General features: G+C 43.5%; 1 protein-coding gene across 1 annotated transcript in view; it reads right to left on the bottom strand.

Annotated features, from left to right (window-relative positions):
- The window catches only part of ANKH (ANKH inorganic pyrophosphate transport regulator), a 199,533-nt gene extending 188,788 nt beyond the window's left edge, over positions 1-10,745 (bottom strand). The window contains exon 1 of the mRNA XM_029590089.1: positions 10,023-10,745. Within this exon, the coding sequence (XP_029445949.1) occupies positions 10,023-10,118 (96 nt within the window). The 5' untranslated portion in view covers positions 10,119-10,745. The remainder of the gene's footprint in view (positions 1-10,022) is intronic.
- Between the last annotated feature and the right edge of the window lie 17,089 nt (positions 10,746-27,834).

Raw genomic sequence — 27,834 nt, 5'->3', positions numbered from 1 at the left:
TCCTGGGAAAAATAAAGAATAATAAAAACTAAAAATGAAAGTCCCTCAATATATTAGAACCAAAAAGAAACATGGAAAGTGTGAGTCCTGCTAATAATTTGAACAACAGAGCTGTGAATCTACATCGTTATCGCTTAGCACAAGAGGCTGTAATTTTGGAAACTGCATTTGTTTTTGAAACCCAGTCCTCTTCTTATAACGTTGTTAATGTAAGGGTGAGAACCAGGCTCCTAATGGTACTGCAAGGCATGAAATTCTGGCAAGGACAACACTGCGGCACCCTTGCAGGAGCCACTTTCACGCTCTAATGTGAGAAGCTAAGATTTCCCCCATGGCAAGTAGCTTGTGAAAAAATATATTATTTTGCAAAAAGATCGATTAGAATCTGTTGTTAGAAGAAAAAAAAAAAAAAAGCATGAGCAAAGTCATAGACTTCTTTGCTACGGGATTATACAATGTTCATTTGCAGCTATATTTAAAGAAAAATCAGGAGGGAAAAAATGATACATCACATCTGAGCTCAGAGTATTACACCATCAATCCAATTAATCTCTCTCTCATTCCTTCATGAAGTGACATCAGTGATGTGACCCCAAACTGGCCATCCCTTCTCCCACAGGCTTCACACAGCAGACCAAACGCTGACCTCCACATGCCCTCATCTACTTACAGTAACTGCTGTTCGCAACCTGCAGGTAGAGCTCGCCTAAGTACTCCCTGTTTTTTGTTTTTTTTAAATCATCTCTTGGAGAATTCTGCCTTGGATCTTCAGACATACCAGGAGCTTTCTGAAAACCAAGGCGTACCATGCATAGTACCACATAAAATCCCACTGCCTACCACTAGGCAGAAAAAGGTCAAAGGAAGGACAAAAGATGGCACCTTCCCAGTGTTATCTGTTCCACTGCGCACAGCGTGAGCTACAAACTGGATGCAAGTAAGCAGCAGCACGCGGCATTTCAAATTTCGGGTGATCGAATTTGCAAGAAACACGCCTTTCTCTTAAAATCAAAAGTGGTAACTGTGTTCTAATTTCAGGAAGAGAAGAGCAGGTCAACCGCCCTCTTAATCAAGCCTGTGTTATTAAGTGACCCTTGTGCAAGTCACCCCGCCTCTCCAAGCCTTAGGGGCATGCACCTTTTTAACCATATCATTTTCTTTGCAAAACACTTTCCTAAGGCTGAATGAGCTATGGTTTTTCCAGCTAGGACCCACCCCTGCACTCCCCTTTTAAAGACAAGAATATCACACAACGAAGTAACCTGGATTTTTGAAACCACATTCAATTAAAAATCTCTGTCTTTGTTTTCCGTGCGCTGTAATCATTTACGGTGCATTTCAGCTGGGCCAGATTTCGGAGCTGTCCCGACTCGCACACAGTTCCCTAAAGCAGTGGTAATGCTTCATCGAAGGTAAGAAACCTCTCTTCCCAGTAACACAGTACAAGAGGCAGTTCATGAGTTAATTGTACTTGATAGGCCGCCTATCTGGTAGAATGAATCAAGGCGATTTACAATAAAATGAATAGGAGTCCAAATACTATCGATTACATTGATCAAGAACAATTTTCACAATAAAAAAAAAAAAACGAAAAACCTCTAGGACAACACAGGGCTGGCTCTCCGTACGCTGCCTGCCTCGACGATTGCCCTTGCCTTCGTTCCCTCCGCCGGTGAGGGTGGTAACGCCAAGGCAAGTCTCTCCTCCACTGACACGCTGCCGTGACATGCGCTAACTTGCAAGCCACAATCCCACCTCGGATGGTTTGCATGCCAAAGCAAGACTACAAGGCCGATTTGTATGCAAAAAAAAAAAAGCAAACATTTTAGGCTATGATTAATATCTAATGCATCCTCTCCTTGCTCTCTTACAACTCTGGTACGCCAGAAAATGTTTGCTTGCTAAACATTCAGCCCACTTAAAGTTTGCAATGATCAAACAGTTTCAGAACTATCCCTTCACTTCCACCAGCAAACACTCAGCGGTGTAGGAGAGACTGTGATGCATTTCTGCCCCTCCCTCCCTTCCCCAATCTCTTTCTGGTTTAGCATGCTCAACATTGTTATACATATATATATATATAGATATATATATAGATATATATATATAGATATATATAATTTCATTAACAAAGGTGGATACTTTTCACTACATTAATATTTTCCATTGCTAGTGTTGCTTTTGTAATATGCATTTTAATCCTGCAAGAGGGAAGGTGTGCGGCCAGCCGGGGCCTTGAGCAACGGGGGAGATTAATGGCGCAAGGCCTCAGGTTGCTAGAAAGCGTACCCTGCAAATGTTCAAAGAAAGATTTAGGCTGTGGTGGTGACTCGATAAAAGAGGGGCAGCCCTTTCTATCCTTCTGACCTAATAGGAGTGACACCTAGCCAGCCAGTGAAATAAAGAAGGAATGGCACATGCACAGAATACGCATGCGATTTACTCCCCACATGGGCTACTGGGTCCTGCTCCACAAAGGGGGAAAGTTTATACTTCAAGGCCCAAAAGGTCAGAGACTGGTGAAAGTCCTGTCTCCCGCTCTTCAAATAATTCACAGCACACAGGCTGTTGTTTCCAAAAGTGTTCTCTACTTCAAACGATGATCAGAAGACAAAAAAATATCTTTTTTCAGTTTATTTACAGGTCATGCAATAAGCTATAGGCTGAATAAACTCCTTATTCTTCCACATTTCACTGTTTGTGCCAGAATAACCATGGCCAATGCCTGTCTCAGCCCCTGATTCCTCTTCAGACGCCTAGTGATTGCACTGAATTCTCTTCCTAGTTCTGAGCAATTTCAGGGTTATCCAATCCGCTCGGTTAAATCGAGAAAATGGCTATAATTTGGCCATCCATAGATTACTCTGTGATTTTCTCATCTCTCCCGGCGTATTATGTAATCTGCCTTGTGTCTGTTTCCTAGAAGTTATATTCAGATCCACCTCTGAACCAGAGTTGGTACATGCCTGTCTATGCACCCCTAAATTGCTCAGACATGTTCTGGCAAGGCAGGGTTTTGAGCTCTAGATGAACAGCGGGTTGCCTTCTAGTTAGGCTCCCTCCAGTTAATGAGAAGAGAAGGGGTGCCTGAGGAAGCTTGCCTCTAGGTTTAGGGAGAGAAAGAGGAGTGCCAAGACAGTGGAAACTGTAGAAGTCTGTCTCCATGGGAGTTAGTTTTGAACTTGATAATTGTTTTAATATCTGGCAAGAGGCATCAAAGAGCTCAGCCGGCCTGCTTTCTATTTTGCTAGCACCAAAAACTCTCAGAGCTCCATGCCCATCCTCAGGAAACTGTACCTGCAAGCAGTGCAGAGTAAACTCTTTTTTTTTTTTTGTGGCAGGATCTTTTAGGAATTAAGCTCCAGGCTTGGAAAAGAAAGGGATGGTATGCATTTGGAGCACAGTATCAGACTTTAACATAATCTTTTGGATGAAAGGACTAAGGAGGCATCAATTCTTCACAATCTACCCTGACTCAGCTTTTGGAGTTAAGTTGCTGTCTGAACTGCCATAAAATGACTGTGCCTCTTGCTCTCTGCACCAAATACCTTTGTTTGAAGACCAGCCACCCCCTTGACTTGTGGATATTACCACCCACCTCTATGTATGCGGTCAGATAATTGTGCAACTGGCGTCTGGATCTGGTGGGTGCCAGTTGGTAGGTGCCATCAGCCCTGTGAAAAGGTGGGCTAAATGCATGATACAGGTAGTCTTGGGAGGAGTAAAAGAGGCCAGGTGAAGCCACAAAAGGCTGGCATTAAAAGGCTGCAAGGGCGGCACAGAACGGCAGTCGCCATGCCCCTCCCAGCAGCATTCACAGAGCGGAAGGTGGGAGGGCAACCGCCTCACCTATGTGTCTGTGATGGTTGGGCCTTGACTAAGAAGCAGGTTAGGTGATGCCGGTGGGGGCCTAGGTTAACACAGCGTCGCAAATCTGTTGTTGGTATGCACTTGGCATTGACGTGTTTACAAATGTTATGTTCAAGTTGTTAAGGCTGTGGCCGTTTTCATCCTCTTAATAAAGTTATGTTTACGGACTGGAAAAGAAAGATGTCATTATTGGAGAACTGAGGAATGTTGGGAAAAGGGGACGGGGAGGGGAGGGGAGGGGATGGCGTGCCCCGGTTACGACGACAGAGAAAAATCTCTGGGAACAAACCACTCTGATTTGGATACAGCGAGTTTCACCACCCACTGATCTTCCCTCCAGACCCTCACATCCAGCCTAGCCTTCCAGGAGTTGTTGGCCATCAGAAGCTCCATCATTGCATTCTCTGCCCTGCCATGAAACCAAATCACCTCTGCATTACATTTTACCAAATTCACCGCCTGAGTCTGCCACAGGGAGCAACATGGTCAGGCCATCGGGCAGGCCTAAAGGGATTTCTAATAAGTAGCCCAGAAACCTGGGTGAAGTGGTGCAGTCAGATTCCCGGGCCAGGCGTGGATTAAAAATCATCAGTACAACTCTTGTATTAACTCACTGATGAGTAATGCATTAGTGCCATTCCGAATCACGGAAAGAACTGGGTGCCTTACTGTCACAGCCAAAACAAACGGAGATTATGTTCAAAGGAAAAAGCTGGACTTCTGAAGGGACGGAAAGTGGTGGAAGATGCTAAGGTGACTCAGAGTGACAGTAAAACACCAATGCTAAGGATGTGCTGGCAGTCCAAGCATGCAATGGAAAGAACATGCTTTCAAATGATCAAACCGTCATAACAAAAAAAAAAAAAAAAGAAAGAGCTTCTCAGTCCTAAATGCACACATATTAAAGGATGGCAGAAAAAGACCGAATTGAGATTTCTCTTCTGCATCTTGTGATATTTCATTCTCTGCTCAGATCCAGATGCAACAACATCTTGTTCAGAAGCATTCCTTTCACCAATCAGTTTCTGAAAACGTGAAAATGAAAAGTTGAGAGCCTGCAGTTGGTTCGTGCTCTTTCCTGATTCAGTTCTGTGAAGGCCAGAGCTGTTGCACTGTCTCACCATGGCGTGCTCTAAGCTCCTGTTGCGCTGTCTATCTGAATGCAGGAACACAGACTGTGCGGCTGTCTCTCACAAGGGGGTTAGAAAATGGGAAGACAGTCACACAGGACAGCAAGACAAGAGAAACCGCCAAGTTACCGCGGCAACTTGCTGAGCACTCCTGCGTAATGTAGAGAACAGATAACTCCCAAGGAAACCAAGGTAAAAGCTTGAAATTTGTTGTAGCTTGTCCAGCTGAATAGTCTCAGGTAGGTGAGTTCAGGGAGTAGCACTCCAAAAAGACAGAAAAACCATGTGGATGGTATCCTGGAGTTGGCCTCCTTCAGGGATGGGTGCTAAATGGCCATGAACATATTCTGCTTAAGAATAATTCCTCACTCCCTGGGGAACAGATTCCACATCAGAAACACACGTCAAAGGAATCTAGGACAATGCAAAAAATAAGGCAGAGCTGTTTCCGCAGTCAGGACTGAGAAGATACCCGGCTTGGGATGGAGGTCTGCTCATGCTGCTTGGAGAGCCAGAGCTGGTCTTTTGTTAACGTGCAATCAAATGTATTTTGATATTTTTGTTTAGTCCTTCTTCCAGCTGAATTCAATCCTGTAGATAGCAAAACATGTACCAGGAGGAGGCGGCAGAAAGCCAGGGCTTGCTCTAGAAGTCGGGTCACTTACGTGGAGGCTCTGGGTTTAGCTTGCAGGAGGCACTCTCTATTCTCTTCCTGGTGGCGCATCAGTCTCCACCTAAGCCTGCCAGGGGGCCTGCCCTCCCCTGTAGAAGCTTTCAGGTGGACTCCGTGGGAGGCGAGAAGACTGCAAAGCCCCAAATTACGAAGAAAATAACTTTTTATCGTGCCCTCTATTTCTCATACGCTGCCCCTGGCATGTGCTCCTTTCCACAGGCAGAGACAAGAAGCTGGGCCTGCTCAGCTTTGGCTGCTCTCGTGAGAGCTGCAGTGCTGTCACAGATCACAAGTAATCATCGCAAGGTAATTCCTCTTCTCCTGTCATTAACCACAAAACAGGACACTTTTCTGTGCAAGTAAAAAAAAACAGAGCAAAGAGTCCACTGAAAATGTACTAGTTCTAACCTGGCTTTGTCATTTCCTAAATATTTACCGGTAAGAAAACCTAAAAAACACTGTCACTTTTTCCATGTGAGACACAGGCCTTATTTTTATCCGAAACAGCAAGCCCGTGGCATGCACAGAAGAAAGATATTCATTTTAAAGCATCTTGTCCACTCTCTTGAAGGGATGTCTCCTGGAAAGCTTCCCAGGGAAACGACCATAATGGGCCATTTCACTTTCATGCACGGTATGTGGTTCTTGGAAATGTGAAAAGCAAAAGAGGGCAACCTTTCCTGGCCCTACCCACTGCAGCTACGTATCACTTTTGCTTGTTATCAGCCAATACCAGACAGCACACTAAAGCTCCTCCATGATCTTGCTCTGTGGGTTTTTCTTTCTGCCTTCTGTACCTCAACAGAGTAGATAAAAAGTATCTTGAGCTCCAGCAATCCTCTCTTGAAACGTAACACACGTTTTAGTTACCGAAGATGGTTAAAAAGAAAAGTTAAAACTTAACCGCATCGCATATTACGCTGCTCTGAGCAAGCCACCCTATTACCACCACAGACCAATTTGGTTGAGAACAAATGATACACGGCCCTCTGGGTCCCGTATCCATAGGGTATCATTCCCATCTTTCTACCGGTCTAGCTGTCCTCTGACACTGTTTCATAGCCTGCAGGGATTTCTTTTTTGAGTTTTGCATACCTGAGCTAGTGTGGATCACCTAATTAGAGAATTTATTCCTAACCAAGGGGTCCTCATACTCCCCAAGGTCCACATTTGTTGCATAAGGGGAGGTGAGGTGGGGGAGGGGGGGGGACATAAAACAGCAGAGGGCTCAGTTTAAATAGGGGGGTATTCTATGTTACAAAGGCACACACACAAAAACACAACAATAACACAATTATGGCACAGAACGCTTTGTCAGCTGGATCACAGAACCTAACACTGAGAAATTTACTGCATGTCTGGTAACACATGGTTTGGCGTTAGATTTTTATTATTAAGTTACAAAAAAAACCCACGCCATCTGACAAGTACATAACTCACCCAAATAGCTGTGGTATGCACTGAAATAATGACCCATGCCCCATAGCCTAAAGACACTCGCCTGTGCTTTGTAACACACAAAACGACCGGGACCTAGATTATTATAGGTTATGCAGCACCATGATGTGTATTATTACAGTTATAAAGCGTGGTAATGACATCAGCCAATCAGATGTCTTCATCACCTTACGCATGAAACCATCTCTGTGTCAGAAGGGTTTCACGTGCAAACCAGTGAAGTCACAACTGATCTTGGGGGGAGGGGGGGTTAGAAGCAGCAAAACTGACAGAATATTTGTGTCAGCTTCATCTCCCACCCCACAATATACACTCTACTAACGAGGCAGTGAGGTCATCTTAGCATGTAAGAGTGGTCACCCTTGTCTCACTTGTGACAATGGTAACTGGTAACCGAAGTGCATGACTAAACCTTGCAGTTTCCACATCAAAAGAATGAGCAAGAGATCACTCGGACGATGACGGGTGTGTGGCGCTCTACCCATAGATCACTGCACACACACAACGATCACAGTCTATAAAAACTGTCATGATTTCAAAGAGCAGATAACAAAGAAAGAATCCAATTGGAGGCTTCTGAGTGGTATTAAAACAAGTGAACCACGGAAATGCCAAACCACGTTATATGCTAGTAATGGAATGGATTACAGCAAAGGAAGGTGACTCTGGAAAGTGGGCACATTTCCAAAGCATCTGGAAAACCTTTCATGATGTCTTGGCCTGTAAGAATTAGGCATCTCTTTCAGGGGCAAAACATCACAGCGCAAAAAGTAGTACCATGGATAACGAATGATAATCTCATGTTAAATCCTTTGGTTAAGAGAAGCTCAAGATCAAGTTAGGGTTTAAGATGGGAGGGTGGTGGGGGTTTATTGTAGGGGTGGAAGGGGATGGGTTCTTTTTAAAAATTATTCACAAAATTGCTTGATATACTTTAAGAAGTGGATAAGTTTTTCAAGTATGCACGCAGTTATCACATTTAAGGAATTTGTTCATTCGCTTTTTCTTTGTTCATGTATTTTAATGAAAATTTCAAGAAAATGACCAAGAAAAAGGTTCTTAAAATTAAAATGGAAAAAAAAAAATACTTCTACCATAGCAATCGAACCTCTCAAAATGAAATGGCAGAATATAGTAATAGAAATAGTCTAGGAAGAAAGAAGCTAGGCACATCTAACGGAAAACACAGCTCAGATGAGCTTACTCAGTATGAAATGGACTTTCAATCAAATGTTCAGTGTACATCCTAATAATGTTAATTACAGTTACAGAGGTCCTAACAAGTAACAATGTCTACACATACACCCCATAAGAATTACAGTAAAATGAAGTTGATTATAATCACTGGGTCTCCAAATGGGGGTCCCAGAACCCTTGAATGATCACCTATGAGTTAATTAGTGGAGGGGGGGGGGGCGGCAGGGGAGAATCAGTCCCAACCACGCCTTGGAAAAATTGCGACCCATTACTGAGGAGACACAGAGAGCAGCGGCTATAACAGCGGCAGCTTGGAAAAGCCACGGCCTAGTGGAGTCCGTCTACACTAGATGCCAAACATCCCCGTGGGAGGTGAGAACAGAGAGGAAAGAGAAGAAAAGGAGAGGTGAGGAACAGCAGGGGGAGAAGAGGAAACATTTAGAGGGAAAGAAGTGTTTTCTGGTATTGGTGCCAGAAATCTGATTCACATTCATTAAACTTTATTGGTATGGCAATTTGTACATGTGTTGCCAAAGCAGTACACAAAATGGTTAAAATAAAAAAAGAGAAAAAAATGTATCACAGTGATAACAGTAAAATAAAATGAAAGGGGGCATGAATCAGTACTGGTGCCAGTGTCCCTTACCTGCAGGGTGGGTACCAACAGCAAAATGTGCAGAAAGCAGAAGGAAAAGATCCACTGACAAGGGGTCTGTGGCACCCTTTCATGCAGATAAGGACCATGGGCATCTACTGGATAACTTCTGCCTCATGTCCACCAGAAAATGCTGAAGGAAATTCATCTTTTCCACCCCTGTTAACCTCAGGAACTCAAAATCCCAGACGTTCCCAGGCAAGCTGATCAGCCAAGGAGAGTAAGATGCTAAAGGGGTCCTTGGCAGAAAAAAAAAATGTTTTGGAACCACCAGCCTACTTCTTAAAGATACTCTCCAAGTGCTGCATTGGTGGAAGTGCATGGCTGGCTGCCTATAAAAGTACTCCTCTGGCTGGTACATCAGCTTTTGAAGGATGCCTCAGGGAATGAAATGAGTGAAGGCAAACATAAGACTCACCGTACATTTTAGTGCCAGGGAAAGGGAAAACAAATAAGAACGGAAACAGCAAAAAAATGGAAAATTAATGGCTAATACATAACTTCCAAGACCAATATATAACCTTCCATTCCTTACACACAAGTATCATCAGCAGCAAACTGCACTGTAAAATATGTATTAACCAGCAGATAGATATGGGGATTGTACTGCAAGACTAAGATAAAAAAAAAATCATCTGACCCATTTTAGCTTTAAGAATAAGTGGTTTTACCCTTTGTATTTTTCACCACACCTTTGCGCACTAATCGGTCTTTAAGTTTAAAAGGTTATAGAACAGCCAGGAGAAACCAGCAAGGACTGTTCCCTGTCAAGATCTAGGCAGCAGACAGAGGCTTCAAAATCAAACCACAACACAGATTTCCATGGCAAGGAGGCGGATAAAGCAAATATTTCGCTATTTCGGAAGGCTTTCATAGTGCAGATGCCATGTGCCAGCACCTCAGAGATCAAAATAGGTTATTAAAACCAAACAAACACAGGATGCTGATCGCTGTCAACCCCTCAGTAGCTGGGTAAAAAAAAAACCAAAACCTCATGTAAATAAATAAATAAATAATGCGAATCGTCCTGGTACTGTACCTGTTCCCCGAAGTCGATGGCGATGTTGGTGATTCCCAAAGGGACCAAGAAGCGGATCAGGGGCCAGTAAGGGGTGAGAGCTGGAAATTTCACCATAGTATCTCTTGAATAACCCCAAACACATCTGCTGCAACAGGAAAGGCTTGCGAAGATTTAAGGTGGGAAAAAAAAATGCCCAACCCCTCTTCCACTGAGCCAGCAAAAAAAAAAAAAAAAAAAAGCACCGGGACACAGCGTTATGTATGTATAGATATAACAGTCTGGGTATATATATATATGTGCGTGTGTGTGTATATATATGTGTGTGTGTGTGTGTGTGTGTGTGTGTCTAGCAAGGCATCCAGAAGCTCAGGTCCATCCCAGCCCTCCCACACAACAATGATCTGCAGGAAAAAGGAGGAGGGACACCAGAAATTTCTGCTGACAGCTTTACCATTCTGAGCCTGGGGGCGAAAGCAAACAAACAAATATTTCGCCCGGCAGAAGCTGCAGCAGCAAGAGGAAGGAGAAAAATACCCCCCCCCCCCCCTCCCGAGACAGGCCCGAAATGGGGGAGAAAAAAAACCAAGACCGCGATCTGCCTTTCACCTCTCCCCGGCGATGCGTGCCCTCCAGCCCCCGGACAAGGTGGGGGGAGGGCGGGGGATCCGGGACCCCCCCCTCTCCCCGGCCCCCACGGTGCAGGTACCAGCCGTGCCCTATATAATAAGCGCAGCCGCTCGGTCTCTCTTCCCCCCACCCCGGCGGGCACGTGGGTTTGACACAGTCACATTCAGGCAGCGCGATGGAAAGAAAACAGCTGCAGGCAGGGAGAGAGAGAAAAATCTCTCACCGCTCCTCCTAACGTCCGAGCCCGGGCACAGCAGCCAACTTGGGCTCTCCCCCGGGCATCCGCCCCATACATAAATGTGAGCCTGTGAGGAGGGCATGAGCGCTGCCTGTCAGACACTGGCGGGGGAGGGGAGGGGAGATAACAGGGGCCCCAGTATGCAGCCAGGTGCAGGTGTCTTCCCGGCTGGACTTTGCTTTAAAAAAAAAAAAAAGAGAGAAATGTAGTTTATCTGTAACCTGGCTTGAAACCACCCCCCCCCCCCCCCCTCCAGGATTGTCCCATAGTCACCAGGAATTAAAAGTCAACCTCCAGGACACTGCTGCGTGCAATCCTGAAGAAAACTCTTAGGGAGTTCTTAAAAAAAGGGGGAAAAAAAAAAAGCATGCTGACTGTTGAATCAGATTTCTCCTGTTATCATCAGCTACTCATTAGTTTCATATATTATCCAGCGGGGACTGTAGTCCCTAACCAGTGATTGAAGCATCAAAGTTTAAGGAGAAAGGGCCGCTTTACTATGTGCATGTACATAGGCAGTGGAGGGTGGGTGGGGGTAGGGTGAAGAATTGTCCCCCTTCCCCCCATTGCCCTTGTGCAGATCCTCCCCTTTCGTGGTGTCCCCCCCTCGCCTTGGAGCCATCACCATCATCGCTGCCCTCCATACGGGCACCGGCCTGCAGCAGAAGCAGCAGCTTCAGGAAGGAAGTGCAGTGCAGGACCTGTGAACCCTCAGGTTCAGAGGCAGTGCAGCTTCTCCTCCCCCCCCCCCCCCTCTCTTCTGTACAGGCTGTTGTCATGGAAATCTGTTCCTGTTACCATGGAAACCCATGCAAGCGACCGGATTGCACAGGGCCTTTGAGGATGCACAGGCCCCGCACTGCTTTTCCTTCCTAGAAGATGTTGCTGCTGAGGGGCCAGCACCTGCATGAAGAAGCCCGCCCAGAGCAAGATGGCGGTGCTCCTGCCTGGACCTATAAACATTTGGGGCCAATGGGCAGTTGTGCAGGTTGCCTATGCCTAAACCGGGGCCTGAGAGAAAGACAGCAGAAGTAAAGATACTGAACAAGGGAGACCCAGCTTTTGTGAGATACATAAACTATGATACATGATAGCCAATAACTTATGCCCACTGTCTAAAAAAACCATAGATCCTTCTCGAAAAAATAAGCAGCCATGGTTCTCTAAGGAGCTCCGTACCCTGAAGCAAAACCTAAGACGGAAAGAAAAAGAATGGAGGAAGAACCCCAATCCCCATTCTCTAACCATATACAAAGCCACCCTCCACCATTACAGAACGACAACGCTTCGAACAAAAAGAGATTTCTATGCCCACCGTATCCACGATATGATATTCGACGCAAAGGCTCTTTTCTCGTACGTATCGGAACTCACCAAAACTGCTCCCCCTACTATGCCAGATGATACAGCCCAATCGAAGGCCAATGATCTGGCCTTATTCTTTCAGAACAAAATCTCAAACACCCTGGCTAGATTACCTACCAGCCCAAACTCACTGTCTCTGGATACCCTCCACCTACCAAACACAGACATAAGCTTGGAATCCTTTGATCCTACTCACACTATAGAGATGGAAAATCTGATAAAAAGAATGAAACCTTCGACCCACCCGCTGGACCAAATTCCCTCCAAATTTCTGATTCTCATACCAGAATACATCTCCAAATATCTAGCTGATATTATCAATTGTTCCCTTTCACAAGGAATAATCCCACATGCTCTCAAATCGGCTACCCTCAAACCTATACTCAAAAAACCGAACCTAGCCCCGAATGACCTCAACAATTACCGCCCCATTTCAAATCTGTCATTTGCAGCAAAGATCATGGAGAAAATCGTAAATAAGCAACTTTCAAATTACTTAGAAGACCATAACATTCTACACCCGTCACAATACGGTTTCTGTAAAGAACACAATACCGAAACCCTCCTCATCTCACTCCTTGATCAAATATACATTGACTTTGATAAAGGACAATCGTTCCTCCTAGCCCTTCTCGACATCTCTGCAGCTTTCGATACTGTAAATCATAATACCCTTCTAAACCGGCTATCAGACATAGGAATTACAGGATCAGCTCTTAGATGGTTCGACTCCTTCCTTAGCAATAGAGGCTATAAGGTTAAAATCAATAACAAGGAATTCTCTCACACTAACGCCCCATTCGGAGTCCGGCAGGGCTCCTCCTTATCACCCACCCTGTTTAACATCTACATACTCCCTCTCTGCCACGGACTCTCAAATCTAAAACTTAAGTTCTATATATACGCAGACGATGTTCAAATTTTAATCCCCATATCCAAGTCACTGGACTCAACACTCAAATTATGGAACTCTCACCTACAAACGATCAACCATCACCTTTCAAGCCTCAACCTGGTGCTCAACACTTCCAAGACAGAACTATTGCTAATTACCCCAGAAGGCAGTCCCTTCCATCACCAACTGCAATCTAACATACAAATATCCCACGCTAGAGATCTTGGAGTCATAATTGATAGTCACTTGAACCTAGAGCAATTTATAAAACACACCACAAAGGAGTGCTTCTACAAGCTACAAGTACTTAAAAAAACTCAAACCGCTCCTTTTCCATTACGATTTCAGATCTGTCCTCCAAGCCATTCTGTTCTCCAAGATTGACTACTGCAATTCCATCTTGCAAGGTCTCCCGGCTTCTACTATAAAACCCCTCCAGCTGCTCCAAAATGCAGCGGCGAGAATTTTGACGAATACTAATCGGAGAGCGCATATCTCTCCCATTCTAAAAGATCTTCACTGGCTCCCAGTAAACTTCAGGATTCTCCATAAATCACTGACAATTATGCACAAAAATATTCACCATCAGACCCCACTCGATCTTCTACACCCTCTCAAATTGCACTCGACGGCCAGACCCTTAAGGGATGCCTACAAGGGATCCTTACATGTTCCTCCAATCAAAATTGTACACCACTCAAATATCAGAGACAGGACATTCTCTATCACAGGTCCCTCCATCTGGAACGCCATGCCTCTGGACCTCAGGCAGGAAACTTGTCTTCTAACTTTCAAAAAGAAACTAAAGACATGGCTGTTCTGCCGAGCCTTCCCCGCCACTAGCCCAACAGCCTGACCTAGAACTGTTCCATCACTTATGTAAATAAACAAACGCTAATTACGCTCACAAGTCATCATGAGGTCGGCTCCTTGCCTCCCTCCCATACTCTATTGTATATAGTACTTTATCTTCGTTCTCCCTCTCTTTTTTTCCTACTTCCAGTTAAGGCTTCCTTGTTATAATGTAACTTTATGCTCCTTTTAATATATCGCTTGTTGATTGGTTGGTTATAGTTACTGCTTAGTTCGATGTAAACCGAGTTGATTTGATTTGTATCAAGAAAGTCGGTATATAAAAGCCTTTAATAAATAAATAAATAAATAAATAAATAAATAAACTGACATTTATTTACTTGTTGCAGTATTATGAATGCATTTTAGATGTAGTGATCATTTTGTCATAGTGTACTTTTGTTTTTTTGAGTTTTTAGTTTTAAAGAATTGAATGGAGTTAAAACACACCCGCCATTAATATGCATTAAAACATAAACAGGCCGATGCAATAACGTGTGCTGAGCCATGCGCACAGATTAACGAGTGCTTGGACGCACATTTTGGACGTGTGTCCATAACCTCCAATGCAATAAGGGGATCAGCGCATCCAAAATATGCGTCCAAACTCACACATAGTTAATAGCGCTCATCACATGTAAATTCCAAGTAGATTCAAGAAATCCACATGCGCCCAAGGCGCACTTTTTAACCCGCCAAATTGTATGCCTGCCCGGAGCAGGCATAAAGTCTTTCTGTGCATCAAAGGCTCAACTTAAAAACAGAAAAACTGATTTTTGTATCATCACGATACTAAGTAGGAAGAACCACAGAACGCAGCAGCATGCAAAAAAAAGTCTTGATGTAAAAAAAGAAATTTCAGGGCGCATAATATACACCCACAATATACATGCTCAGGGCTGTGTATATTGTGCGTGGGTATTGTGCCAGTAAATTAACTGCTACGGGATGAAATGGACGCTCATAAATTGAGCTTCTGTTTTGGTTACCTGCACTCACAGGGCACTTAATATTAATTTATTCACAGCTTCACTTAATGCCAATTGGTCCATTCACTGTCAGTTGTCAGTGAAAAGAACCAGTCCCCTTTCAGAAAGCTGTCCTGAATGCAGAGTGCTAGGGATGCAGAAATTATCCATTGTGCAGCCCTCTTAGCGTGGCAGCCCATTTGCATATTGCATCGAGCACCCAAGAGAGGTGGATGTGTGCGCGTTAAAAAAAAAATGTGCATCCACTTTGAAGTACCTTTTTACATGCATGATATTGCATCGGCCTCAAAGGTAGTCCCCCTCACCCTTTTCAAAATAAGATTTATTGATGTACTAATGCCCAGTCCTTACAGTAATTACATCATGTGATGAAGCTTCCAGGAATAAGTCCAGTCAGTTAGCAACCCCCCCAGTAGCAGGAGAAATGATAAGAGGTCATTTACCCCCCTTTGAAATGGCATCCATATCATTCAGAAGTTGGTGTTCTCTGCCTACAGGCAGTAGGTATTTATTTATTTATTTAATTTGTATTCAAAACAAGCTTTAATAGGATTTACATTAGATATACTAATGTAATAGATTTAATAAGATATACATATTGTATGTTATGACCCATGTATCCTTTACTATGTCTAGCAGCTGAGAAGCATCATTCTGTCCTTGCTGCATGTTTCATGTACAACTATACAGATAATGAAAATCTTCATGGGGTAGCCATGTTAGTCTGATGTAACAAAAATTACAGAGGTGAGTGCCACCTTACAGAGTAATCAATTTATTGAGGTATGAGTTTTTGAGGACCAGAATCCACTTTGTCAGATGCAGATATCTTAACTCAGTCTTTACTTCACAGAGGAAGCTGCTTCTTCAACTCCAAACTTTATTAAAATATACAACAGGTGAACAGAGTTTTATTGCGAATAAACTGGAGAAAAGAGCAACCAAAGCAGTTTGGATCACAGAAAGTAAAGGCAGGTAAAAAGAGACTGCTTCTGCAGGGCTAGTGCAGGCCCGCCTCTTCCTTACTTCTACTTCAAAAACTACAGGTTAGTCTGACCTCTGTGGTAAGCACATTAATGAAATCACTGCTAAAACAGAGGATAGTACAGTTTCTGGAATCCAATAGTTTGCAAGGTCCAAGGCAGCATGGTGGTTGGTCTCGTCAGACAAATCTGATCAATTTTGTTGATTGGGTGACCAAAGAGTTGGATAAGGGGAGAGCACTAAATGTATCATACTTGGGTTTCAGTAAGGACTGTGATATGGTTCTGCATAGATGACACAAATACATTTGTTGCATATGGTATGGGCCCTACAGAGACTGACTGGGTTGGAAACTGGTTGAGTGGGAGGCAACATAGAGTAGTGGTAAATGGAGTTCACTCTGAGGAGGAGGGTGTTACTAACAGAGTGCCTGATCCTTGGACCAGTTCTTTTCAACATTTTCGTGAGCAGCAAGTGGGAACGTTTTGCCTTGTTGCTGATAATACCAAAATCTATAACAGGGTAGACTGCCAGGAAGGTGTGGAAAACATGGGGGGGGGGGGGGGGATCTAGCAAAGCTTGAGGAATGGTCTAAGATCTGGCAGCTAAGATTTAATACTAAAAAAAATGCGGAGTAATGTATTTATTTATTTATTTAAAATATTTATACACTGCTTATCATAATTCCTAAACAGTTTATATAAAACATTACATAATTGATCACAAAACACTGACATTGGCCCTCAAGACATTGTAAAAATAATAACAATATAATGCATTAACAGTCCAATACTGTAAAGTGCGCTCGGCTGAGTGCACTGTTTTACCCGCAGTTGGATGCACGTTTTCGACGCACGTTCACTACTCTTTATACAGTAAGGGGTTTAGCGTGTCAAAAACGTGCATCCAACCCCCCCCCCCCCCGGGACACTAATAGTGCTCATCACATGCAAATGTATGTTGATGAGGCCAGTAGTAATTCGCCCCAGATACTGAAAACAAATGTTCGGCTGATCCACACATTTTACGCTCAAAAATGAATGCCTGCCTGAGCAGCCTGAAAAAGTGCACAGTAAAGCAGAAAATGTAAGCAAAAACATTTTTTTTTTTTAAATGCACCGGCCGGTCAGGTTAGGAAAATGGATGCTCAGTTTTACCAGCATCCGTTTTCCTAGCCCATGACTGTCAGTGGGTTTGGAAAACCGACGCGCGTAAAAATTGAGCGTCGGTTTTCTGAACCCGCTGACAGACACCTCTCCTGGGCCAAGGAGGCACTAGTGGCACGTAATCATCCCTAGCGCCTCCTTTTAGTGCGACCCCTCATTTTAATACAGGATCGCGCGCCCGGGAGAAGTGGCTGAGCGTGCATTGGGAGAGCGCCCGTTTTCCCGTGGTCGTTACAGAATCAGCCTGTTTGGTTGCAGAAACACATGGAAGAGGTACAGTGGAGGGGTGAAATTCTAAGCATGAAAGAAGAGCATGATCTAAGGGCGATTGTATCTAATGATTTTAAGGTGGCCAAACAGGTGGATAAGGCAATAGCAAAAGCAGAAAAGTTGCTTGACTGCATAGGGAGAGGAATGACCAGCAGAAAAAGGGAGGTGATATTGCCCCTGTATAGGTTCCCAGTGAGACCTCCATTCGCATACTGTGTACAATTCTGGAGACCTCACCTTCTAAAGGATATAAACAGGCTGGAGTCGGTCCAGAGGGTGGCTATTAAACTGGTCAGTGGTCTTCTTTCTAAAGCACAGGGAGTTAGACTTAAAGATCTATACATGTGTACTCTAGAAGAAAGGCGAGATAAGGGAGATATGATAGAGACATTCAAATACCTCCATGGTTTTCATGCACAGGAGCTTCTAAAATGAGGGGTCATTGGATGAGGGTGAAAGGAGATAGACACAGAAGTAACCTAAGGAAATATTTCTTTACAGAGAGGATAGTGGATATGTGGAACAGCCTCCCCGTGGAGGTGGCGAAGATGAGGATAGTATTGGAATTCAAGAACACATGGGATAAACACAGAGGATCTCCAAGGGAGTGGCATGAAATATAAAGTTGAATAGTTGGTGTGGATGGTCAAACTAGATAGACCGTACGGTCTTTGTCTCCCATCATGTTTCTATGAAGTACACAGGCCAAGCTGAACTGACTCCCAGGTTTCCCTGCCACTGAGTATAGCAGAAGCATTGAACATGCAGGCCAACCATCATTTGGCAATATAACAGAAAACAAAAAACCTTATGCAGAATAAAAGCATTAATAACAACATTAGCAACAGCAACAGAAAAAAAAGCTGCTGGGGTAGCAGGACACTGTGAAAGTGGGATAACAGTAAACAAACAGGAAAATATCTATGGAGAAAAGACAAACAATAATTGTTAATTTGAATTTATCAACAAGCTGCTTTTCTTAAACCTGTGGGGGAGGGGGTGATAAGCAAAAACTCGCAAAGCAGGTAAGACAACAATTTAGACTGCATTTACCCACCTAGTGATACAGTTGAATATTCAGCTAAACTTACCCACTCAAAATCTGAGCAGGTAGATATCGACGCACAGTTAGTTATATGGCTAAATGTTGCCAGTTAGCACTGAATATCATGCTAACCAGCTAAATTCCAAAGCCCATCCCAGGGATGCCTCCAGTCTAGCCCCTATTTTCACCCACTACATCTGTGCGGCTTGTGATTTAACTGCACAAATGTAGTCGGTTAAAAGGTGCCGTATTTTTAACCAGGTAGATTTATCTTGCTAAAACTTGATTGTAGCCTCCTAAATCTTTTGAATATCAACCCCCGCCTAGAGTCCAGCCTGGGATGTACTTGCCCTTTGCACTAGGGTCTGGATGCTAGGGATGCTGACCTTTTCATTCAAATACGAAAGATGATCTTCAGCTATCTGCCTGAAAATCTGAGCAGGCATGTTTGACACAGTATTCCCTGGTAGTGTATCCCCTGTGCTGAGATGACTGATGTGATGGAAGTCAGATGTCCCGACCCCAAGGCAGTAGCAACTAACTGGGTGAAGGGCAATTATTTTAGCAAATTCAAGAATAAGAAAAAAAAAAAAAACAAGAAAGACACCAACAACTCTTTTCAACTTGTTTTTAAATTGGTGCTTTCAGTTGTGAAGTTCATTGGACTTCTCCTGCCTGATAGATTACTGAGTGTAAGCAGGCCATCCACTGGGAGCTCATGCAGATGTTATCAATGGAAGGAGCGCCTGTGGCATGTAATAAACCAAAGCAGACGAATTTAGGATTGACTGTCCGTATTATGTATGTGTAACTCATGGTTATGGAAATCAATAAAGAGGCAGTTCAGTAGGTATCTGGCAGTAGGCATATGTCTATCTCAGAATTCCTAAAAGACTGAAAAATGTATAATAGAAAGGAGACGTTTCTGATAAACACAAAAATCAAGCTTCCCCCATCCGTTTTCCAGTGCATGTAAGCAAAGTCAAATCTAGGATTGCTGTCTAGGTCTAGGAGATAGATGAATGAAGATTGTGTGTGTGTGCGCGTATGCTTCTGTCAGCTCAATAACCACCCTTTCAGACCATTCAGGAAACCGTTAAATAAACCTCTCGGAGGTATGACTTACATTGAATTATTTGCTTATAGACCTTTGAGCCCTGACCTGGAGTTGGAATGCAGTGAGTGATGCAACATCCCGTCTATGCCCAGTGGTGTGCATGACTCCAGTCAAGCTTTAAAAACATTGTGACCCTTATACAAAGGCTTCTTGACTTAGAAGCCTCTATAATAAGGTTCAGTTGTCCCCCTTCTCACACACCCACATACACAATTCCAGGAACATCACCAGAGAAATCCTGCCTCATAATATATTTGAGGGCAAATGAGACTGAAAAGATGTACCTTGTAAATTTGTACTGCGATGGGCTATTAATTACAGTTGACAGTGTGTGTTTATTTACTATACAAAAGCATGTGGCATAAATAATAGTTATAACATTTCGGATTGCTAAGAAAAACCCTTAGTACATCTATCCCTTTATATGAACTGTATTCGTGAATCTCTTGTTTACATGAAACTGGCTCTGAGAAAGGTGATGATGCACAGCCATGGCTAACCTTTTATTGCAGAAACGTCAAAGAAACACTGGGGAGGGAGGAAGGAAAGATATTTAAAGTATATTAGCAAACCAAAAATGTTAGCCCTGAGGGGCACACACCTTGATCTTGCGATTTTAGTTTGGCCATTGGTGGGTGGCATGTTGATGAGGATCTATGCCTTTCTGTTCTGAGCTACTTTTGAATGTTGCTTTGACGAAAATGTCACTCAGTTACAAAACAAAGTCCAAAAAAAAAAATAATTGCAATAAGCTACTCCAAGGTAAATATTATTTGAATGGTTCACCAGCTTCACGATGACATCTGAGGTGTTCTGTTGTACGACAGCAATACCCTCTTGTGCCTTAAGAAAATAAGAAAATGCCATACTGGGTCAGATCAAGGGTCCATCAAGCCCAGCATCCTGTTTCCAACAGTGGCCAATCCAGGCCATAAGAACCTGGCAAGTACCCAAAAACTAAGTCTATTCCATGTTACCATTGCTAATGGCAGTGGCTATTCTCTGTTGGGCGGATTTTAAATGCCCTGCGCGTGTAAAATTGTCCATTTAATCCTACTCTCTGTTTCCTGTCTTTTAGCCAGTTTGCAATCCACGAAAGGACATCGCCACCTATCCCATGACTTTTTACTTTTCCTAGAAGCCTCTCATGAAGAACTTTGTCAAACGCCTTCTGAAAATCCAAGTATACTACATCTACCGATTCACCTTTATCCACATGTTTATTAACTCCTTCAAAAACGTGAAGCAGATTTGGGAGGCAAGACTTGCCCTGGGTAAAGCCATGCTGACTTTGTTCCATTAAACCATGTCTTTTTATATGTTCTGTGATTTTGATGTTTAGAACACTTTCCACTATTTTTCCTGGCACTGAAGTCAGGCTAACGGGTCTGTAGTTTCCCGGGTCGACCCTGGAGCCCTTTTTAAATATTGGGGTTACATTTGCTATCCTCCAGTCTTCAGGTACAATGGATGATTTTAATGATAAGTTACAAATTTTTACTAATAGGTCTGAAATTTCATTTTTTAGTTCCTTCAGAACTCTGGGGTGTATACCATCTGGTCCAGGTGATTTACTACTCTTCAGTTTGTCAATCAGGCCTACCACATCCTCTAGGTTCACCGTGATTTGATTCAGTCCATCTGAATCATTACCCATGAAATCATTCTCCATTACGGGTACCTCCCCAACATCCTCTTCGGTAAACACCAAAGCAAAGAACTCATTTAATCTTTCTGCGATGGCCTTATCTTCTTTAAGTGCCCCTTTAACCCCTCGATCATCTAACGGTCCAAGTGACGCCCTCACAGGCTTTCTGCTTCGGATATATTTAAAAAAGTTTTTACTGTGAGTTTTTGCCACTACAGCCAACTTCTTTTCAAATTCTCTCTTAGCCTGTGTTATTAATGTCTTACATTTAACTTGCCAGTGTTTATGCTTTATCCTATTTTCTTCTGTTGGATCCTTCTTCCAATTTTTGAATGAAGATCTTTTGGCTAAAATAGCCTCTTTCACCTCCCCTTTTAACCATGCCGGTAATCGTTTTGCCTTCTTTCCACCTTGTTGCTTAAATGATGCCCAGTCTGAAATATTTTCAGAATCACATATTGTAAGAAGAGGAATGTTATTGTTGTGACATTGAGATCCCGGACACTCCAATGGTGGAATCCTTCCAGGATGATAGGCTTTCACTGAAGTGGCTCTTGAAACCAGAATTTGAAAAACATTGGGGGTCCCTAAGATGGTGCTGTGAGAGGAGCTCCAAATTTGCTTGAGTCATTTTTCCTTTTATTAATTCTTCTATATGGTGACGTGGAAGGGATGACTGCAGGGAACCCCCCCTACTTACCCTCAGACAATGTGACAGACTGCAATCTTAGAGCTTTTTTCAGGCTCTCCCATCTTCATCAGGAGTCAGCCCCATTGCGGCTGAGGGAGCAGTGCAGCACCCGGAGGGGGACACGTAGAAGTAACGTTGAGCCCCCACTAAAGTTACAAGTTTAAAGATAGTTTTGTACTCAAAGCTGAGAATGACCTGGACATGATTCATCACATGTAACAATTAAACATTTATAACAAACTATGGGGGTCATTTTCCAAGGAGTTACCGTGGGTGATAATTCCGCTAACAGCCGTTAACGTGATTTGCGAATGCAAATTTTGTATTCAGGGGGTGGAGTAAATGTAAAGTAGGGAGGATTTATCATGTGCCGTGAAACAGCTGCAGTGTTAGTGTGGCTCCTAACTTATCACAGTTCATGATGTTTCCAGACAGGCCTGTTTCAGTATGCTGCAGGAGAGAGAGAGAGAGAGAGAGAGAGAGAGAGAGAGAGAGATGTATGTATTCATTTATGTGTTGTAGCCCCTGATGCAGCCCCTTTGGTAGAGGGCGAAACTCGGCCTGAGTCGGGCGTTTTTAAGATTTTAAGTCTCCAATAAAGGATTGATTTTTTGGACATCTTGGCTTCTGATCCCCATTTTGTTGCCTCCACTGCTCTGTAGAAGGGTCATATTATACAGTGTCGACCAGAGGAATGTACCATCTATTCCAACAGCCCTCACCAAGAGGTCGCTGCAATGGTCCAGTCCAGCTTTCATATTAGCGAGTGACCCCCCCCCCCTAGTGGTGGTGTGGAGAGAGTAGGAGCTTTTTATGTCCTCCTCCCCTGCATTACATCTACAAGGTCGAATGTGCAGGATCCTTGGTGTTGTGTTCAGAGAATACCTGCTAGCTCACATCCATTGGCCGGTTTATTGATTCCCTGTTTTGTATTTTGGTTTTGGAAAAGAATTACCGCCCATTTCTTCCTAGGAGAGAGAAAAGAGGTTGACTAAGATCTACGTCAAAGCTTCAGTTTCCTCTAGATTTTTAGCCCCTACCTGGTAGTATTTTGGGGATATAAGGATTTTTGGGGGTGGGGTTTGGTGGCTGGAGATTGTTGCCCTGTAGCTTTGGGAACCTTGCAGTCCACTCCTGTGTCTTTCAGCCTGAGGGACTCAGTGCCAGCATGGCAGAAATGTTTTCGAGGAGTGATTTCCCATTCTGTATCCCTTGGTAGGTGAGGAGGATCGAGCTACCCATTTGGTACTCACCCATCAGAAAAAGCTGAGGCAGTGACCACATGGTACATTAAATAGAAGAGCAGAGAAGAGAACTGGCAAAGATCAAGCAGTGGATGGATCGCAGGTGCAGAAGGAAATCCTTGTCAGACAGAAGGAACTCTATCACCTAACTGGGGCTAATATCCAGAAATAAAGAGAAGGGACCTCAAGGAGAGATTCAGAGATATTTGTTGAATATTTTATTCATAGAAATTTCCCAGAGGCCCCTGTGAATTGCCCCCACAGCCCCAGCACAGCCTGCTCTTCTACTCTGAGACTCAATACAGCCTACTAAGCCCCATTACAGGCTGCCCACCTCCCCACAGCCCAGGAGGATACCCTTCCCTGTCCCAGCTCCAGCTGCAGCACAGCCATCCCAGCGCCAGCATCTTTCCCTTCCCCCTGCAGCCCCAGCATAGCCTGCCCTCACCCCCCCCCCCCCCCAGCAGACTCAGCACAGCCTACACTTCCCCAACCCCCTTAGGCCAAGCCCTTCCCCCAGCCTCAGAACATTTTGCCTCCCCCAGGCTGAGCCCCTCCTCCAACCATAGCGCAGACTGTACTGGCCCGAACCCCAGGCACTCTAGCCTCCAGAGATTGGACTCATTCTCTGAGGGCTAGGAGCTCTTTGCACCGACTGCACACATACAACCTCTCGTCAGCTGGGAGATAATCATAGTTAGTGCAAAATACTGGATAGCCCACCTCTCGCTGCTGGACTATTATCTGCATCTTAATTATATTCAGTTGTTAGTGATTACAATTTCTAAGGGAGCAGGGAAGTTCAAACTAATCTAAAGTTCTTTTACTCTACTTTTACTACTTACTCTACTCTTATTTTAGATTTGTCTATTAGTGAACCTCCAGAGATTACAATTAATCTACTTATAAACAGTTATTGATCCTTGTTTTGAACTAAGTCCCTGTTATTGTATCAAATAAATACATTTGTTGATGTTGAAAATTTATAGGAAATGATGTTTTGGTGCATGGCTTCCAATTCATTGCTGCTGGAAGAAGGTGGATGTGGAAGCTGGGCTGTGGGAGGTAAAACCTAGATGACTCCCGGAGTCCTCTGCTGGAACTGCTGAGAGAAGTATGCAAATGAGCCTTCAGGTTTTCTGATGCTAGAAAAAGTGTGTGAAGGAGCGATTAGAAGAGACTCACAGAACACCTTAAGGAATCGGCTCCAGGTATCTGGCCCGGTCCACCTTAAGGGACACAAAGGGAACCATGGTCCCCAGGGTGTTTCCCTAAGCAGGGGGATAAATCAGCAGGCCTCAGAAGAAACAGGAAGGCCCCAGAAGAAGGAAGCAGGGTCTATGTTAAAACTGCTTATGTGCAATTATTACATTTTGTTCTATGAACTGCTGAGGTAAGCAGATCTTTTGTTTACTTTGCCTTTTGAATAAAAGTTTTCCATAAGAACAGCTGGAGTACAGACTCTTCTGTCCTCTGGTACTTGTCCCAAGCCTTCCCATAGTTTTATAGGGCTGAAAAAGCTGAAACTTAGATAAGTTGCAGTATCCTCTGGAATCTTCCACCAATACCTCAAAGAGAAGCATACAAACGAGCCTTCTAGTTCTCTTTTGCTGGACACAGTGTGAGGCTGTGAAAGCTGAAACCTAGAAGGTTCACTATCTTCTGGAGTGCTCTGTTGGAGCTGTTGGGAGAAGTATGTAAATGAGACTTCCAGTTTTCTGTGACTGGAATTAGTGCAGGGGTTATGGAAGCTGAAGTATAGACAACTGCAGTGTCCTCTGTAGTTCTCCACTGAAGCTGCTGGGAGAAGCATGTAAATGAGACTTCCAGTTTTCTGTGACTGGAATTAGTGCAGGGGTTATGGAAGCTGAAGTATAGACAACTGCAGTGTCCTCTGTAGTTCTCCACTGAAGCTGCTGGGAGAAGCATGTAAATGAGACTTCCCATTTTCTGTGACTGCAAATAGTGCAGGGGTTATGGAAGCTGAAGTCTAGACATCTGCAGTGTCCTCTGTAGTTCTGATGCAATATCAGCATGCGTAAAACAGGAGCTCATGATTGAGTGTCCACTCTCCTAATGTGCACAGATCCACGTCTCCCGGGCACCCAATTTAATATTAAAATGAGCTGCCGCGGTAAAAAGGAAGCGCCAGGGAAATGGCGCATCCCTAGTGCCTCCTCGGCATTAGGCGCCCAGGAAAGGTGGCTGTCAGTGTTGGTTAGGAAACGACCGCTTAATATGAGCATCCATTTTCTCCCACTACTGGCACAATATACATTCACAATACACACACCTGGACCGTGTATATTGGGCACCCAGACATTTTTTTTTAACATGATTCTGCTTTCTGTGGTTCCTGCTATTTATGGTAGTATCTCGAGGATACTAATTTTTCCAATGAGCCCTTGAGCATGGTAGATCTTTATGCCAGCCCTGGGCAGGCGTAAAATTTGCCACGTTGCATTAACTGCACAGAAAAGTTTTGGAATCATGGGGATTAGCGTCATCTATTTGTACTTTATGTGTAATGAGTGCTATTAGCTACGTGCTTGATTGAACACGACTTTTGGATGTGCTAATCCCCATATTGCATCAGGGGTTATGGATGTGCGTCTAAAATGTGTGTCCAATCCCATGTTAAGCCATGCGCTGGCTGCACTGCACGGTATTCCCTCGGCCTGAGTGTCCTCTGCTGGGGCTGCTGTGAGAAGTATGCAAATGACCCTTCCTGTGCTCTGCTGTAGACAGATACCACTTCCTCATAAGGGTATTATACATAGAGATACTTTATGGCTGCAACAAGAAAGAAATGTACATTGTGCCAAATTTTTTCTGTTAAAGAAGTGCCTCAGTAAAGTTGTTTTATACTAGAATACCACCACTGAGTGCTGTCTATTGGTAGAAAGACGCAGAAAGAATCAGTCCATGCCTTGCATTCTGAAAGTTAATCTCCCCTGCCCCCTTCAGAGAATGCACACCAGAAGAGTGAGACAGTGACTCAGCCTCAGTATTAAGTGTGACCCCCTCTTCATTAAGAAGAGCCTGGGAAGGAGTTACAAATATATATACTGTTCCTTTATCATGTGTAAAAAGTAAAATTAAGAGCATTCTGTACAGTCATGCATAGTAAGACCACAAATAAATACAAAGTTAAAATGGTAGAACCATACTAAAGGTATATGCTCGTAGAACATGGCTGTACAATTTTATTTATTTATTTATTTATTTTTATATACCAATGTTTCATGAGAACATATGAAATCGGTTTACATTAGCTAACAAATATTCATTTAAAAATATTTTCATTTTCAAAATGAAAAGAGGAAAATACAAAGTTTCATAATAGATTAATAAATAAAATAGTAAACTAATTAATCATAAAATTTAAACAGGGAAAGAAGCAGAACAGTAAGAGCAGAGATAATACAATCAACTAAATATTCATATTACAGGGGGTATATAATCATTAGGTTACAACAGTGAAAATACTACAGAATGCCACGTGGCTGATAATGCTACATGGAAACACAGACACTAGGTATGAGAACAGTAAGACTCAAGAGATAAACACCTAATTCAAAGGCACAGAGTGTGTGATATACAAATACATATGGTGGGAATCTTCGTTTTCAGCAAATCATATACTGTGAGATCAAACGTCATGATGCACCCATCCCAGGCTCCGTGTTAAAGGGCGGATTTCAGGGCCTCGGAAGTGTCCTGGGCTTGATTCTTGGCTCCTGATTTGCTTTTCAATCAATGGATCCATTTCAAGAGACTGTAGGAAAAGAACTAACAAATAAATCGTACCGTTGCCTTTTCGGTGTTTAATCTAAATACTGTAAATAAATAACAGAGGCAGCAAATGTTGAGTTTCACTGGTGATACATGCCACTGTGTTAACAGCATCTTACGTCCGTTTAGTTTATTGTGCAGATCTTCTTTGTTGTTGTTGTTTTTCCAAGAAATTGGAAAAAAAATGCTTGTGATGCGTTATTTTCAGAATTGGGATTATCTGACAACAAGATAATTTATGAATGTACCTTGTAAATCGCTTAGAAATGTTACTTAAGTGATACATACATTTATAAATAAATAAACAATCATACTCTAATCATAATCATAAATAAATAAATAATCATACTCTAATCATACTGACTTGACCTTAATAACAGTAAAGCACATCTTCAGCAGTGCTTGCCTAGTAGATAGGTTTGTTTTTTTTGGCCCATCAGTTTCCTACTGTTCCTTTTGGGCTTCCAGGACAATTAGAACTGGCCCCTTGGGGGGGGGGGCGGATCCAACATGGCTGCCTGAGAGGAAGCAACTCTCTGCTGCTCAGCGTTACCTCCAAAGATTTCTTTGAATTTTGCAGTTATGCCGCACAAGGGAAAAGGAAAGGTCAGGGTTTTTCCACCCAAATCCTGTCCTCCTGCTGACCAGCATTTAATCCAGGAGTTTGCAGCGGATTTGAGAGCTCTTACCCCTGTTGGTGAAACAGAGAGAGGAGCTCTGTTTTCACCAGGGGAAATATAGCTGAGCCCTCCTGATCCGCGACAACTCTTGGCTTCTCCCTCAGGAGACGTCGCTGGCGCCAGGGTGCCAGGAGGAAGTTACACCAGCCTTCCCCAGCCAGACTGAGCTGTCGGCGTTGAGCCTGATTGGGTGCAGACCTCCACCCCGGACCAGTGTTTGGAAG

This window comes from Rhinatrema bivittatum, chromosome 2 (genome assembly GCF_901001135.1).
Source record: "Rhinatrema bivittatum chromosome 2, aRhiBiv1.1, whole genome shotgun sequence".
Classification (NCBI taxonomy): Eukaryota; Metazoa; Chordata; class Amphibia; order Gymnophiona; family Rhinatrematidae; genus Rhinatrema; species Rhinatrema bivittatum.
This window is presented reverse-complemented; position numbering and strand designations above follow the sequence as displayed.